The sequence below is a fragment of the Phalacrocorax carbo genome, chromosome 1, assembly GCF_963921805.1.
Source record: "Phalacrocorax carbo chromosome 1, bPhaCar2.1, whole genome shotgun sequence".
In the NCBI taxonomy this organism is placed as follows: domain Eukaryota; kingdom Metazoa; phylum Chordata; class Aves; order Suliformes; family Phalacrocoracidae; genus Phalacrocorax; species Phalacrocorax carbo.
Window position 1 is genome coordinate 213,762,570 of NC_087513.1, and position 16,801 is coordinate 213,779,370.

The 16,801-nt window shown below is 46.5% G+C and overlaps 1 protein-coding gene across 6 annotated transcripts in view; it reads left to right on the forward strand.

Moving 5' to 3' along the window:
* The window catches only part of TENM4 (teneurin transmembrane protein 4), a 607,970-nt gene extending 596,183 nt beyond the window's left edge, over positions 1 to 11,787 (forward strand). For all 6 annotated transcript variants that reach the window (XM_064441474.1, XM_064441478.1, XM_064441476.1 and 3 more), the window contains 2 exons: positions 805 to 947; positions 10,314 to 11,787. In XM_064441474.1, the coding sequence (XP_064297544.1) occupies positions 805 to 947; positions 10,314 to 11,072 (902 nt within the window). In that variant the 3' untranslated portion in view covers positions 11,073 to 11,787. The remainder of the gene's footprint in view (positions 1 to 804; positions 948 to 10,313) is intronic.
* Positions 11,788 to 16,801: the final 5,014 nt, after the last annotated feature.

Consider the following 16,801-nt stretch of genomic DNA (forward strand, 5'->3'; position numbering starts at 1 on the left):
ATGGACTTCTAAGGGGTTTGTGAAAGGTACCCAAGCAAAGTAGTCTTGTATGTGTATGCTTATTTGCACTATAATGTACCTTGCAGGTAGTGTGGAGGCTGATTTTAAATGTCACTGTAAAAGATGACGTGTGACTTTACACTGGTTTAATACTCAAATTACACCTTCTTATGAAAAACGACAAGAAACTCAGAAATTAGGTGGAAATGCCATGGAAAAAACAGAGGATATATCCAGAGCCTCTTCCATGAGCACCTGCCAAATGACTGTGCTCTTCATCCTGGATATCCTGGTATTCTGGCTCACATAGCTCTATATTTAGTCTTCAGCCTGCAGGCCCTTTGACAGTCCTCAGGAAGAGGAGTACTGTGGCTGAGATGTTCAGTCAGAGCTGACTGCAGGACTGGACAACACCTCCTCTTCAGCTGGAGCATCTCAGCCTCCACTAGTGTATCGTTGTCCCCGTGCTCCTCCTGTGTCACCCTGGAGCAGTACCTGGTGCCTGCTGACAACGGGCAGACATTGAGCTGGCTTTGATTTGAGCCATTCGGTCACTGCCAAAGCTTCTGTTTCAGAGCTGAGAAAGTGCAGAATTAGAGTGTGGTTGGACATGGAAGGCCCAGCTTTGGCACATGGTTCTTTCAAGGACCATTAAGATTTATGCTCTTCACATGAAGTAGATACTTACCGTTTTGGCCAGGCTGCTACAGTGCCAGGCACCATAGGTCCTCCTCTGTGCCATTCTCCTGAGCAACCCTGCTTGAGAGGTCAGATAATCTGATTTATGCTTGTCTTCCTTTTCAGATGTCAACAGTTGGCTGCTCACTTTTGGGTTCCAGCTACACAACGTCATCCCCGGCTACCCCAAGCCAGACATGGATGCAATGGAGCCGTCCTATGAGCTAATCCACACACAGATGAAAACCCAAGAATGGGACAACAGCAAGGTGATCCATGCAACTCCATACTGTATCTCACACCCTTGTCAGCATACCCAGTTGCAATCCTTATTTAAAAACCTGTTCTCCCAGATAGCTGGGAGATTAAGAGTGACTTGGTCCCCACTAGAGTAATGAAATCTGCCTGAATAATCACACTTTAAGTTCCTTGCTTCCATGGTGCTTTTCCCTGAATGTTTTCTGGTGGTTGCTCAATGAAATGGTGTGTTACTGTTTCTTCCTCCTGCAAGAGGCCATGGTACAACGTATTGCAGGCTAAGTTCAAGGCCTTTGCACCAAGGATTCTTGGAAGCAAAAAAAAAAAAAGCAAATCTTGATACAGAATCATTTCCTACAGATTTTTTTTTTCTAGAAACTTGTTCAGTCTGGTTTAAAATGTCTTAACCAACAAGTACAACAGTACTTTCCTAGGACACTGTTCTGCATTGCAGTGGGTCTCACCAGAAATAAGTTTTAGCTGATAGTTAACTTTCATTTTACCTGACTGGGTTTCATCCCAAGTCACCGTGTCCTGCTTTTAAAAACGGGCCTGCATCACAAGCCATTTTGGTAGATGCTGGCACAAAATTCAGTGACGAAATTGGCAAGAAAAAAGCTTTTACTGACCAATCATTTTCTCCTCTCTTCCTGTTGGGAATTATTCAGCTGAAAGATGGAGGCAGCGCTGTTAAAGGTCAGCACACTGGGTCAGGATCCAAGAGCCCTGGGTTACTCCCAGCCCTACTGCTTACGGGTTGTATGACCTTGAAAAAGTAATTTACCTCTCAGGATGCTCTTTCATCTCCTAGCCTGATTTTATTCTGGGGTTGCTTTCATCTGTTTAGTCCAAATTCCTGCTTGCTATTGCTGTGTATTTGGACATTGTGAGAGCAGCGAGGCACCAGCGTGTTTGGGAAGATCAGGATATGCTCTTAATATTTCTGCTAATAAAATGATAATGGTAGGAGGTAGAATTGATCCCAGCTGCCCTTCTAGCCTCTTTGCCTTGGAGTTCACTGAAATCTCACTGTAGATTCTTGCAGTCCTGTACACATAGTAAACCAGGAGGTAAAATACAGTGTCACGTTTCCCCGGACACAAAAGGTATCGCTCAGAGGTATAAAACAAGTTACTGTGGATTAATAAAATAGTCACCTGTCAGCCCATCCTTGGTATTCAGCCTCATAGCTATGGTGAAGACAAGCTAAAATGTACCAGCTTCAACTTCAACAAGAGATTTATATTAAGACATAACACTTTATAATAGGAGGAGGGACCAAAAGCGCTGTGCCTTTTGCTACCATGCCTGAGTTGATGCTTGTAAACCATTACACCGCAGTCACTCGGTTGTGTTTTGGAGCTCAAAGACTCCATTTTTGTTCCTCTTTTCCTTGAACTAAACAATAAGATGCTAATAGAGATGACTTCTGTAATGAGAAATAGCCTCAGGATTTTCCCTCCTCTCTGACGTGACACCGTGTCCCCAGGCAGAGCTGTACAGGGGAAGGCAAACAGGGAAGGCTAATTCAGAGACCGCACAAAAGATTGTCTCTAAATTGTTATGTGCAGTAGAAAATAACTCTCACAGAGCCACAACAGAAATTGGTGGTGCTATTATTATTATTATATCATTTTTTATCATTAGTTAATTGTTATAATTAGGCTTATTGAATAGCCAAGTAACTTGAGTGACAGCTTGAGATGAAGACTGGCACTTGCTCATACAGGCAGCTGAGCTGGAAATAAAACCAAGAAGCCCTCCCTTCCGTCCACCCATTTTAGGTGAATCTGCATGAAGGAGCAATAAGAAGAAGGGAAAAATCTCCATGTCCCCTACAGGTTTTTAAAGCAAGAAGCTGCAGTGAGGACTGTGCAGGGACCTGCTCGGTAAAATGGGGCTTTATGCAGCCACCGTGCTTCCAGATGAGTCACTTTACTCTCAAGTGTTGAAAGCGGAATTTAACCGTTGCAGGTTGTTGCATATTCTTCCCCTGAGTTATGACAGCAACAAAACAGGAGCATTTTTATATTAGTCTACGGTTGTAGGATCGTGCTGTGATAGCGAGTGGCTCTCAAATGCTGTAGAGCGGGATTTCTTTCCTTTCTGTCACATCCAGCATATTGTAGGCTTATATTTGCATAAAACAAATCCATTCACATATGATACCTGAACATGAGATCCGTTTTCTCCTCAGCCTCTCTGAGGATCCAACGCTGCTCATTTTCACATGTCCTGTTCTGTTCACTCCCAACCCTTCCAGCCACACATACACGCTCCCAGACACGATCCAGCCCTCCTTCCTACTGGTTGTCTCTGTTCTTATTGATGAACCATGTGGAAGAAATTATAAACTTTTGAAAATTTCACATAGCAAATGACAGAATTAAACAAAGCATAGGAAGCACAGGAAATATTTTCAGATAATAAGACTGACCAAACTGTGATATGATCTTCCAAGAGCGTACAGAGGAAGCTCGAGATCTTTTGTCATTTCAAAGTAGCCTGGACAAGGCACTGGCCAACACCCAACCCACTTGAAATACAGGGATATTATCCGGATGATGTACCACAACTTTCTCATCTCCGCGTCCTCCGATCCCTGGTTTCTCTGGGTCACACAGCGGCTTGTGATAGACCAAAGTAAATTTGAGCTACTCCACTGGCTTTGCTGATCAAAGCTGTGGCCCAGCAGGTTGAGTCAGTTCTTTTATCAGAGAGGAATGAATAACAGGAGCACAACAGCAAAGCAACTAACTCCACATAAATGGCTGCTTCGTATCTCTTCAGAGTGCATAACCAGAGGGCCCTAGTATCTCCTTCCAAAACATTGTGGGTACTTGCCTTGCAGGGCTGGAAGATGGGAGAGATAATTCTGCCTTTGAGCATCCACCAGCTCGGAAACAGCCAGCATGTCATAAACCTCGCACTAACCCCCTGCAGCTCTGGGGTGACATTTAAAAACCAATACTCTGTTGTGCAGCACTTCACCCCCCTCCTCCCTGCGACCATGAGGCTGTCACTAAATTGTTTGTTGAACAAGTTCAGTGTTATTGGCCACCAGGGGCCTCTGGGTGACCTCTGGCATATTGTGGAGCTGCTGCACCTGAATCCAATTTCTCTTTTTTTTTGTTTTTTCCCCCTTCCCTTTTGTCTTGTTGAATTGTCAGGTAATTGCTGGAGCCAGAACAACTCTATTTGCAGGGAGGGGTGTTTTGGAGTCGGTGCTTATATTAACTACATCATATTATTAACTAACCTTCTCTCCATCCCACGAGCACTGTGCCTCCAGGAAAGGTCCTGTTTTCTGCAGTGCCCATTAGAGGCTGTGCTGGAAGAGCAGCTTTTGGCATCCCTTATGGAGCAGCATTTTGGAGGCAAGGGATGTTCTGCCACGGAGCGAGCTGTAGGGCTGTGCTTTCTGGCAGAGCTTCTCCCAAGGACAATCTGTTTGAGGGACTGGCTCTGCCAGTGTTCATCATTCAGGGAGGGCAACCTCATGCTGCAGGCGCTTTGTTCTGGGCTTGGGCCATCACGCTGTCTGCACGTCTGTCCATCAGCCCCTAGTTATGTTTTGCAAAAGTAGTGGCCAGTTTTCACCGGATCTGGTGCGGGGAAGGGAGTTGAAGTCTCAAAGACATTAAGCTTTATGAAAATAGATGAGCAAGAGAAGGAGACAAATCCTCTTATTTCCCCACAGATGAAATCTGCTTGATGAGCTCAACCTCGTTATCCCCATGCAGCTGTGTACACTGGTGGGGTGGACAAGAGACCTGTCCTCTAATCCCAAGCGTTAGCACTTGCGTTTCACTCATTGCTAACCGATCAGCATCTACAGCACTGGCCTCGCTGGCCAGTCGCTCACCTCCCTCGTCCCGCTTGCGTTCGTGGCTGGCAGGTTGCTGAGCCGCACGTTGCCCCTCAGCCAACCCGCGTGCAACGCGGCCATGCTGGGGGGCGGGGGCCTGGCAGGCTGTTGTGGTTGATGGGCTCCTCCTGAGCCTCCCCCAGCTGGAAGCTGGTGGGGAACACCCAAATGGGGACTCATCTTCGGGCAATGGCCAAGTGGAATGGGGAGAAGGGGCTGGTTTCTGAAGAAGGGATGGTTAATAGAGAGCTAGGGGGTAAATAGGAAGGAGTTAATGATGAAGAATATTTCAGAGAAGTCATAGCTCCCAAGCCTTTTGGAAGAAGTGGCTTTCTGTGTTGCAAGCCATATGGTGGTAAAAGAAACACCTATCTGTGTATAACGGCACAAGGATATAGAGAAACTTGGAAACATGTTCACGTATTTCACATCTTGGATCCTTGATGGGAAATTAAAGCTTTCAGTCTCACACTGGAAGGCGGTATTTAAAAACAACAGATGATAGTATCTGGCTATGGTATTTCAAATCCTCAAGAGGTGCCGGCAAAATGCAAGAGGCTATTCAGAGATCTCTGTAATGTGCCATTCTCTTGAGCTCTGTGCAGCAGCAAACAAATGATGAAGGTCGTTCTCTTCTCTCCCATGGGTTGTTCCTAGATAAAGTGAAATGTCACCTAAGGACATCTGATTAAAAAAGGCTGTGAGGAAAAACAAACCCAGCATATTTGTCACTCACATCTAGCAACAAATATTGAAATAAAATAACTATGAATTCCCTTCTTTCTGCCGTAAAACTGGTTTTATGGATACCTTGGTTTACAGTTGCTAAAAGCAGCAGCATTTTTTAGAGAATACCACGTGCCACTGCAGCCTTGGATGGAAATTTTCTGTTTCTCTTCCTTGCCAGTTTGTTAAAATGAGTTCTAAGATGAAACAGAAATGATAATTTCAAAGTCAGGGATACACTGCCTCTTTGAACTTCATATAATCTGTTTGCCTCCACCCCCTTTACATTCAGCGCAGAGCATACAAGCCAGTGTACTCTGGTTTGCCTGAATTTGTTGGATTTTTTTCTTCTGTTGGATGTATTTGCTTTTCTTTTAAAAGAGTGGTGTTCCCAAATATACTCTTTTTATCCAGGAAATGCACTGAAAAAGTAATTTCAAAGTCATCCTGAGCTCATTTTCAAGATGAGAGATGTGTTTAGTTATTGTAATACTTGAGTGATGATGATGTTCAACATTATGGCATTGCACGTGTCTGAGCTCCTACTTCCCTACGTGACAAAAGATGGGGAGAGCCCAGAAGGCCTGTAACTAGTCCCCAGTGGAAAACCCTTTGGACATGATTTTGTTCTTGATTAAGACACTTAAACTTAGGTGTTTTCCAATGAACTTGGTATCCAAGCTTCCATTATAGCCAGCAGAGATCTATAATGAACTCTGTTGCTGGTGCCATTTGAGGTACCCCAGAGTTTCCTGGACTTCCTCATGTCTACAGCATGGATTGCCTGCACCCTTCCGGAGCAACAGCTGGTGGCCCAGCAGGGCTCCCTGTAGCACTAAAAATTATGTTTGACACCACCCATTTGGGTGACTCATCAATGGAGCTCAAAGGATGATTTAAATAACCAGCTGCTAGGGGCTAGGGTTGAATTCAGGACTAAGACATGTAGATGTAGGTGTCTCCATGTGTGCTAGATGTGTGCACCCACTGTAGTCTGTCAACATCTGGTCCCTGCAGGCAGTGGCCACCTGCTATGCATTAATTTTAGACGAAGCTGAATCACACCCTAGGCTCCATTGACTGTGCAAAGTAGGGGTTCAAATTATTTGCCAATAGCGGGACCTCTGTTGGCAAAGTGGCCTCCAGGTGCTTCTCCAGAAAGGCAAAGATCTCACAGAGCTGCTTCTGTTTCTCACAGCACTAGACATCCATGTAATGGTGTGTGGGCAACTGGAAGAGTCTTCACGTCAACGCTGACTACAGTACACATGAGAAGTGTGTGCATAGAAGGCTGGGACAGCCACAGACTGACATGTTTCTTTGTCAACGAAAGCAGTTCCAGCCCCCACTTCACAAACTTCCCACCTACAGTGTCTCTAAGCGGGCACATGTCTGGAGGTCAAGAGACTGCCAGTCATGAGTCTTTGGTCAGTCGTTTAACCTCTCGTTTACCCACCAGGAACAGTGCCAGAAACAGTCCTGTAGTTGCACATTCAATATGAGAAATGCTTTCCTAGTATAGAGGAGACATCCTGGATGGAGACCAAGAGGACACCAACAGGCCAGTTGGCCTGTTATCCTACATGGGTGTCCTTAGGCAGGAAGTGACGGTGCCATTGCTGTTAAACCATGTGTAATCCCTTAAACCTCCAAGTCCTACCAGAACCAGGGTGGGTGCTGCTTATTGTCTTTCTAAATGGCATTCAGATACAGAGTGGAGCTGTGGAAATTGTATGACTTCATCTAATATCAAGAAGGCAGTATGCAACTCGGTCAAGGGAAGGTCCAGTGTTCAATTATTGGGTCATAAATTGTAAAAAAAAAAATATAAAAAGGCCTTAAAAATCAGGGTTTCCTTTTATAATGGGCAATTACTGATCTGAAATTCAAAGTTGTGGAGAACTGAAAATTACCTCAAACCAGAAAAGTGCCACGTATTGGGCTATGGAGTTTGAGGACGGTAGATCATGGCCTAGCTGTTGACTGTTGTATCACAGCGTGTGCCAACCAGGCTACAGTTCTTCCTGAATTAATGGCGAACCCAAGGACACCATCCACCCTTAGACTTTGTTGTACAACTGTTGTCCTCGCAAGGGTCCCTAACCCCATTTTAGAGTATGTCTCTACAGCTAGGTGAAAGAAGTCCAAGACTAATCCTTGCCCTGAGGCTAGGTAGAGGTGACACAGATTCTTAGGAACCATGTCTTGGAGAAAGCAGCTGGAGGAATCCAAAACCAAACCAGACGTTAAAATAAAAATTATCCAGTGTGACAAAAGGTGCAATACAACATCTCACTCTCTTAGCAGTATTTGCTTTTAAAATTTTATAAAATTATACTATTTATAAGATATTTATCTTTAGCAGTATAAACATATGGTTATGTGCGCTTGTCCAAAGCACAGTAGATTGTCATATCAGAGTGTCTATCCTGCAGTATCAGCTGGTTTTCAGAGCTCACTGCAAACTCACTTTTCATTTGGGATCAGAAGAAAAGACACGGGAGTGGTGTCCAGACCCACCGGTTTGTTGGGACAACCTAACCTGGAGGCACTCACAAGGGAACTATATGTAATAATTTGCTCAGAATTGAAAAGGCCATAGAGTTCCTGCAGCTTGTCAAATATAAGGTGATGAAGATGAAATAGAAGGGGTATGGGGGAGATTTCTGATAGGAATAATTCTGTCATGCCCAGTGCTGTCTGACCTCCCAGAGCTCCCTTCCCCAAGGTGATAATCAGTAGATGGTGCAATTAATTCCAGGGACCCCTTATCACTCAACTGCTAGTAAACATGGTGATGTATATATGGATGGAGATAGATAACTCACCCCAGGACATAGCAGTGTAGTGCAGAAGACCTGATTTACATCCCTGAGTGAAGGAGCTCACACCAAACGGTGATTCAACATGAGTAATGAGAAATGTCTTTTCCTATGACTTGTCAGACTTCCTGAGGCGAGTCGGAAGAGCAATGTGGTGTGCTTGGGTAGTGGGGAAGGACCACCTAGAGCCAATCCATATGAGGTACACCTGAGGAGAAAACCTCCCCATTTAAACCTCTCTGAAGAGGAAATAGCTAACAAAGGCTGTGCAGTATACACTTATTCAGAACAGCGTTTCATGGAGCCTAGAAACCTAATTGCCTCATGTCCATCATCAGTGACATCTACATTAATTATGTCCATTTTTTGCATAATTAGAGCAGTTGTGCAGTTGGCAGGGGAGCTGAGCTCGGCTCCCTATCAGTCTGTTAATTATATCGCTCTCTAGGCCGTGTGCGAGATCCCCTACAGGCAGTATGGGGAGAACCAGAAAGAGCTCCTCTTTCATAGCTGACTGGTTCCTGCTCCAGCTACTACGCTGCTAATCAAAAGGGGAAAAGGAGGAGCTGCTCCAGCCTGCTTAGCACTTTGAATAGAAGTCAGTCCTGGGCCTTAGGTATTTTAATGCTTTACAAGCCAAAACGTGCTCTTGAACTTGTGTACCTCTCTTCCCTTACAGTTTTCTCCTTTATAGATCAAAACTGCTCCGAGTGAGTTGCAATGCTAAATCCTTTATTTTATTTCTTTAATGCTTTGAGACCCTTCCCTGGAAATGGCCGCCATGGAAATGAGGGTTTCTTTCCCTTCCCTTGCCGTGTTACGAGCCTCGGTTGAGAGATGCACACTGAAATGCCTGCATCGTCCGCATTGTCTTCTCACACCCAGGAAAGGATGTGAGCCTTTAGCTTGTGGATGGTTTAAGGCAGTATCCTTCATGGATGTTAAATTTCCTCGAAATAATTGGAGTGCAGCAAACTTTTCTTTGTAGCCTGTTTTTAATCCTGGATGTCATTACATTACTGAACTGAGCCGCTAGCAGTGCCGGGAGAGTTTTGTCATAGCGTCCTCTTGCTTTTGTGAAATTTGAGCAAATAATTGTTCGTGAACGGGGGTCTGTAAGAAGCCTGCGCTGCCATGAATTGATGAGAGCATTTCCAAAGACACTTTGCAGTAATGATGAGCTGCTGACTTGCTGTGTGCTTGCTCCATTATATGCTAACAGCAAAAGTGACTTTGTGTTGTACCTGACTGCAAATGATCCAGGCTGTTGTCTCTCAGCAATTTTGCTTCAGTATAAGCCAAAACTCGAGCATCAGGTGTGGCTGCCCTTAGCTCAGGGAGCCTGGCGTGTTGTAGAGGGTTTGCAGCAAATAGGAGTTGGATTTAGGGCCTTCCCTGAGGTTTGAGCAACCTGCTTTGGCCAGGTTGAAATGGGACATATTGAGGTTATGGCCACTTTGAGGGTCACACCTGTGACACAGGGCTTCTGAAGGTAGCACAAGGAGTTACAAAGCGAAGTTAAAATAGAGGGAATTTTTACAAATACTTCCACACTTTTTCACAGAAAATCTGAAAGCATTTGATAAAGCATCGTGGCCACCAGATTAATGATTTCTTATGTGCGGATGAAGAACACTGAAGCACAAAATACTTACATGTCCAAACTAGACCCTCGCACCACTGAGGCAAAAAATCCTTTTCTACCCCTAAAACCTTCAGTGCGTGATATTAAATACAGTTCAGTTTATTAAGACAATGAGTATCAGGGGGAATAACCTGCCAACTCATCTCTTTCATTGAAAAGAATTCAAAAACTGAAAAAAGATGATAAAAAAAACCCATGAAGCTCCTCATTAGATGTTTGCAGGATGTTCTGCTGCTCTCCAGCATGCTAATAATGCCTTTGGGCTATCAGGCTTCTCCTTCTAACACGTCTTTCTCTTCTTTCTCTCCCTGCTCAGTCAATTTTGGGGGTCCAATGTGAAGTGCAGAAGCAGCTGAAGGCCTTTGTCACCCTTGAGCGCTTCGAACGGATCTACAGCTCCAGCATCGCCGGGTGCCGGCAGGTCAAGAAGAACAAGAACTTTGCCTCCGGAGGCTCTATCTTCGGCAAAGGCGTCAAGTTCGCCATGAAGGACGGGCGCGTGGCCACCGACATCATCAGTGTGGCCAACGAGGATGGGCGGAGGATCGCAGCCATCCTGAACAACGCCCATTACCTGGAGAACTTGCACTTCACCATCGACGGGGTGGACACGCACTATTTCATTAAGCAAGGGCCGTCGGAGGGCGACCTGTCCATCTTGGGCCTCAGCGGCGGGCGGAGGACCCTGGAGAACGGCGTGAATGTGACGGTGTCCCAGATCAACACAGTGCTAAGTGGAAGGACTAGACGTTACACGGACATCCAGCTCCAGTATGGTGCGCTGTGTCTAAACACTCGCTACGGGACCACCTTGGACGAGGAGAAGGCCCGCGTCCTGGAGCTGGCCCGACAGCGCGCTGTCGCCCAAGCTTGGTCCCGGGAACAGCAGAGACTGCGGGATGGGGAGGAGGGTATTCGCTCGTGGACAGAAGGGGAGAAGCAACAAGTGCTAAACACGGGCCGGGTACAGGGCTACGACGGCTATTTTGTGATCTCAGTGGAGCAGTACCCCGAACTCTCAGACAGCGCCAACAACATCCACTTCATGAGACAGAGCGAAATGGGCAGAAGGTGACAGAGAGGGTCGATGTGGTGACTTCTTGCCAAAGACAGCTACTCTTTTGTGGCCACTTACCTGACTGTGTTGTACTCAATCCTTTTTCTAAACTGAACAAGGCGGGGGGGAGGAAAATAGAAAGAGAAGGAATAATACGGTTGCACTGTAACTCATGCAACATACTTTTTTTGTTTCCTCTTTAATTTGGCCTTCACGCGTTTTTTGCAATGAACAGAAGGTATATTTTGCCGTAGTGTGATCACAGTGAAATTTACTGTCTCTTGTCCTCTTTTTTTCCCCCCCACCCTTTGTGAGGAATTTGAAGTGGGGAGTCGTCAACGTACGTCCTTAGGTGTGAAGTGCGAAATGGGTGTCTGTGCTAACTTGTGTCATCCTAACCCTTTCTGATTTGGGGCAGGGACAGATAGCCTTCCACCTGAAACACGGGGAGCCCGTGGCGTGCCGGAAAGCTCTTCCCGAGAAGAAAGGAGATGGAAGACGATGCTGTTTCCGATACTCCGAAAGCGACCGTCCAAATCATGTGCCTCAAAAGAGACGTTACAAGTAGTTTTCACGTTTCACTTGGGACATAAAGTGTTTTTTTGGGAGCTCCTGCTGAGCAGAAGTAGATTATAGAGGCAAAGGAGCTGATTATATTAACTTGCAAGATGATTCTCTTCCTTCCTGAACTGGAATAAAAAAAGAAAAAAAAATCAGTCTTTTTTCATTATGAGAGTAGATACTTTTGGGGTTTTTTTTGTGTGTGCGCAAATCCTGGTTTTAGTTAAAAAACCTAGCAAAAGCCAAGAAAGGGACTCCTGCTCTATTGAGAAAAGCTAAAATAAATCCTCTCTCTCATACATAGAGCTGTTCTATAGGTGGATTTAATGCACCCATGTTGTACATTTGCTAATGGCATAACTTCATTAAATGTATAGTGTTTCAGTACACGAGGCTATGTGTTTAACAGTCCACTGTGCTGTATCTGATAAAACCAGTTAATTTTTAGGAAGCTGATTTGAATTTAAAAGTAGTTATAGTATCCCAGTGACATACCACTGAAAATTAGAGCAAGCCAAACCCTGCTTTTCCTGATTCTGGAGCTTGTATTTATTGGCTGGGAAATGCAGTTTTGAGTAGCATGCTGGCAAGTCGTTTATGACTATGGCAGATAAATGTCTCCTGGGGACTTTGGCAGCAGGGATTTTAAAACGTTTAATAAGTAGCAACAGCTTGTGCGTGGTGGGACAAGAAGGGTAATATTGGAATCAACCCTCTTACTGTTTCTTACACAAGCTCAAATTAAACGGAGAGCCCGGTTGACTGTTAGCAGTGAAGAAGGGGGAGGTTGAAAGGAAATGCCCACTATAGAGGGGACCAAGTGCTTTAATAAGAAACTGCTGACAAAGTTATTTGGCATGCTAATGTAATTTGTATTCACGTAACCTCCATGCTCTGGTATTTGCAAAAGTCCTTGAAATTCAAGGGAACAAGGAGATGAGCTTAGCATCCTCTTCCCTGCCTGAAACAGCCCTGTGATAGCGAGCGGAGGTGTAACCCCGCCTCTCGCTGGAGCTCTGGTCGGGGGTGGCCAGCCCTGGTCCCAAATAGCCGTCTCTGTCACACTGACACCTGCGCGTGTCCCGACTCTAAGAGCTCTCACCGCGTCTCTCTGAGAACATCTCAGTCCTTGTTGGTTTTTTTTTATTATTCCATCCGCTTTGGTTATTGCTTCCCAGTTCTGCCGAGAGATAACCCGGGACGTGCAAATCCATGGCAAGGCTGTTTCCTCACTCGGAGCCCTACTACGCACCCGTGTCCCCAGAGCCAGCTCTTCTGCACTCGCACCACCACTGACATCCTCCATCACAACCTGATACTTCTCTGCAGGCTCCAGCCCCCAAGATAAAGTGGGGGGGGTGTTGGGCACGCACTCCTCGAGCAGCGAAACGTTGGCAGCCGCAGTGCTGTCGCCATTTCCCCGTAGATGCCGGCTGCCAGCTCCGTCTGCCTTGCCTGTCTGTTCCTGAGTGCTTGCCAGCAGGAAGGTGATGGGATGGAAATTCCCCCAACAGACTGTTCCTCCTCTAGTTCCCAGTCCCTAATACCTTCAGCTGTGTGGCCAGAGTTCTGGCAGCTGCAGAGCCCCAGGGCTGACCCATGTTGGGGCGGCCCACCGGTATGGTCCTGATTTTCTTCTGGTGGCCCCTCCTGCTTGCAGCAAGGGTGACGATGCTGGTGCTGTAACCCAGCGCTGTACTTTGAACCATCCCTTGCAGCACTCAACCTTTATTACTTTGGCAGGAGTGAATCACAGGCAGCTGGGCTAGAAAGGGTACCCGGCTCCGGCAGAGCCAGCTGGGAGGAGATGCGTTGGCTGGGCCAGCTCTAGGCTTTGGCAAAGGAGCAGTTGCTTCGGGCAGCTGCCTGCCAGGGATGGTTAAAAGGCCGTGGCATTACCGCCTGTGTTGCTGGTATCGAAGTCTTGGCAAGCCTTGGTTGCCCTGAGGGTGCACTGGTGGGGATTAGGAGCAGCACTAGCCAAACCTACTCAAACGAGGCAGCTACCCAGAGCCCTGCTTCCCCCGCTCCGAGTCACACCAGGGACAAATCCCTCCCAGAACCTCAACCTTGTGATGGCTTTCCGTGTCTAAAACGGCATGCACGGAGGAAAAAATTGCTCTGGGACGCTGGGCTGAAAGGCATAAAGCCTGGTGAAGACCTGCAGTGCAGAGAGAGCTCGATGTGCATCCCATTTACGCTGCTCCCCTCCAAGTGGCTCTGAAAAGACGTGGTGCTTCTACATCCATCCCTGTCCATGTGTTACAATGCTAAGAGGAGTAGTGCAAGAGTAAATGGGCCACCTTTCCACATAGCCAAGGAAAGGAATTTGAGTGTGAAATACTCCTACTGGAACCCTGCCAGCCTGCGATGGCACCTCGACAGCCTTACACAGACTCTTCAGGTTATTACACGAGCTAATGACTTTGAGGAGTTGACCCATTTTTCAAGAGTCTTACGGTCCCACCGCACACGTAGTGTGCCGAGACCTGGGAGCCATCCCGCTCTGCGCCGTGGCGAAAGCAGCTCAGGTTGCAATTTCTCAGCATCCCCAAGCAGCGGTGGGATGTAACTGTGCCCGGCTGCCCACTGGGTCCATGGGGGTCTTCTCCTGGACCTGCACCTTGCGCGGGAACTATGGACATTATGTCAAAAAAGGGGAAAAAAAAAATATGGAAAAATATATATATGTATGTGTTGCTCTTCTCTTTATCGAAGCCTTTAACCAAAAAACTTAGAAGGATGGCTGTCTAGAGTTGGGGACACGCTTGTCTAAAGACAGCTACTACATTCCTGAATCCTCAGCCTCTGGGAAATCTTTGCCCTTTCCACTTCACTTAGATGGCAAAGCTAGAAACAAGCATTTTCAGTCCCAAGGACCTAAATTTCACCCTTCATTAGTGAAAACTGCTTTTTCTACAGGATCCCAAGTGCGTTCCTGTAGCAGTTGCAGGGACGGGCTGTGAACACAAAGAGCCATGCCCTCCTTGAGGGACTGCTATCCACAAGCGTTTCCACTCAACTGACGGCCCCATAGCCCCTTCCTGGCCCTTGCCTTGCCCCATTCGCCTCCCCATGGGGCCATGCCATGGCTGCCCGACCCTTCTTGCTTTGCTCATGGGCAGGAGGGTAGCAGATCCTTGCTTCTCTAATGCTGGGAAGTGCCAGGTGGCAATCCCACCGCACTAACCCCATATCCCATTGCTCTAGATGTGCTTTCAAAGGCCGGTTGCATGCCAGACCATCACCAAGGGAGAATGTCACTGTGGCCTCGTGTTTTTATGGCTTGACTTTGAGAAGTCACTATTTTCTTCACTCCTAAAAAGAGGACTAACTCCTCCACCAAGAGGAGTTTCCCTTCAAAATGCGTAGCTTGAATTACTTTGAACTCCTGGGCTTGTCTCCAGTCCAAAGGCTGGTCCAAAGGGGAAGGTTCATGGCCAAATCTCACAGCCCGTAAGAGAAAGTCCAGCAGTCTGGAGCAGGGGCTGCAGCTCCTGGTGTGAGCAGCGGGTAGGGACCAACAGCTCAAGCCCTCACTAGCTGGAGCTGGTACTGAAACATGCTCCTGTTGAAGGAACAACAGTGATGGGACCAGCTTGCTGTGGCATCCAGACAAGAGCCAGTGCCATGAGGGCTCTGCAGCCAAGAAACCTCCTGCGTGCTCAGTCCAAGTGAAGAAGAGGAAGACTAGTGTGGTGTCACAAGAAATGCCACAATGTTTGTTTCCTCTGAGCTCTGTTTTTTTTTTTCCCCTTTCAACTGAAGATTGGAGCTTGGAAAAATCATTAAGCAGCAGTGACCGGAGGGAATCACGCAGCTCATCATATCTTAGTCATCACAGCTATCGATCAGAGCCACGATGAAAATGGGCCAACAACTCTAAACAACACCAGGCGAGAGCTGATGAGACGAAGGTCGTTAAGACCCCCGATGCTTGAGTTGGGTTTAAAAGACACAGATGATTGGGCGCAGTCCCTGAGACACCATTTGGCTGTAGCTTAGAAACAGTGAGGGATTTCTGTAATATATCTGTAGATGCTTTACTGAGCGTAGGGATTGGCGTGAGATTCTGCTCAGCCTATTATACAGACAGTGTAACCAGAATAAATCAAAATTGTTTAAAAAAAATCTAATAAAGTACTTTTTCAGCTGTGACTTGTAAGTGTCACCGTGATGGATGGCAGTACAATCCATTATGCAAAGACAAGGCTCTTAACATGAAATTTTAGAATTCAATTTTACGATTTACAGAGGGGGGGGCCTCCTCGTATTTACGGCACAGCAGCCTGTTTTGATTCAATCTCCACGTAATTGAAACCAGGGCCAGGGATCTCGGTTAGTCCTACGGCCGCTTTTTAAACAGGGAGGAGAAATAAGGGCCTATCACGTTAATAATGGTGCTAAAAAGATTGCTTTGCTCGTTAAATCTTCTTTGCTTTATCTCCTCGCTCTGGCGGCACCGCTGAACCTGGGAAATATGGATGTCGTGCCTTTGTGACGGGGCTGGGGTTTGGTGGGATAAAATCTGGCTCCCATTTGGCCGGCAGCATCCTCCATCCCGCGGCGAGCGTGGCCTGGGGCATTTTTGCTCCAGTTGTTGCAGTCCTCCACAGGACAGCAAGTTTTTCGGCATCTTTTTTTTATTATAATCACTCTTTCTATGAGGATCATTAAATAGTTACAATATTTGAACACCCCATTATGCTGAAGAATTTTCATGGGTTTTGTAAAAAGGAAAAAAGCTTTTTTGTGTGTTTTTTTTTTTAAATCTCGAGGGTTCATTTAAATAGCATCGCTTGTGACTGTAGAGCAAGCTGTAACCGGGCACTGCAGGGACACGTAGTGCCCCCATCTCGCTCCTGGATGAAGGGCCATTGCGTGTCCGGGGGGCCGTTTCCCGCAGGGCTTTTCCACCCTCTGCTACCCGAACTGAAAACCCAGCCCGCCCGAGGGAAACCTTTCATGTCTCTTGCCTGCTTTCCTTTAATTACCATAAAACTTCATGTTCCTGACAAAGTATTACATGGCTCAGCTGTTAACTCCCACCCCAGAGGTCAATGCTTTCTGGGCAGGGGAGCACAGAAAACCACAAGTGAAAATTAACTAAAAATACATATACACACACACATATATATATAATTTTTTTTCCTCAGAGCTGGAAAGTGTTCAAGCAAACAATAGAA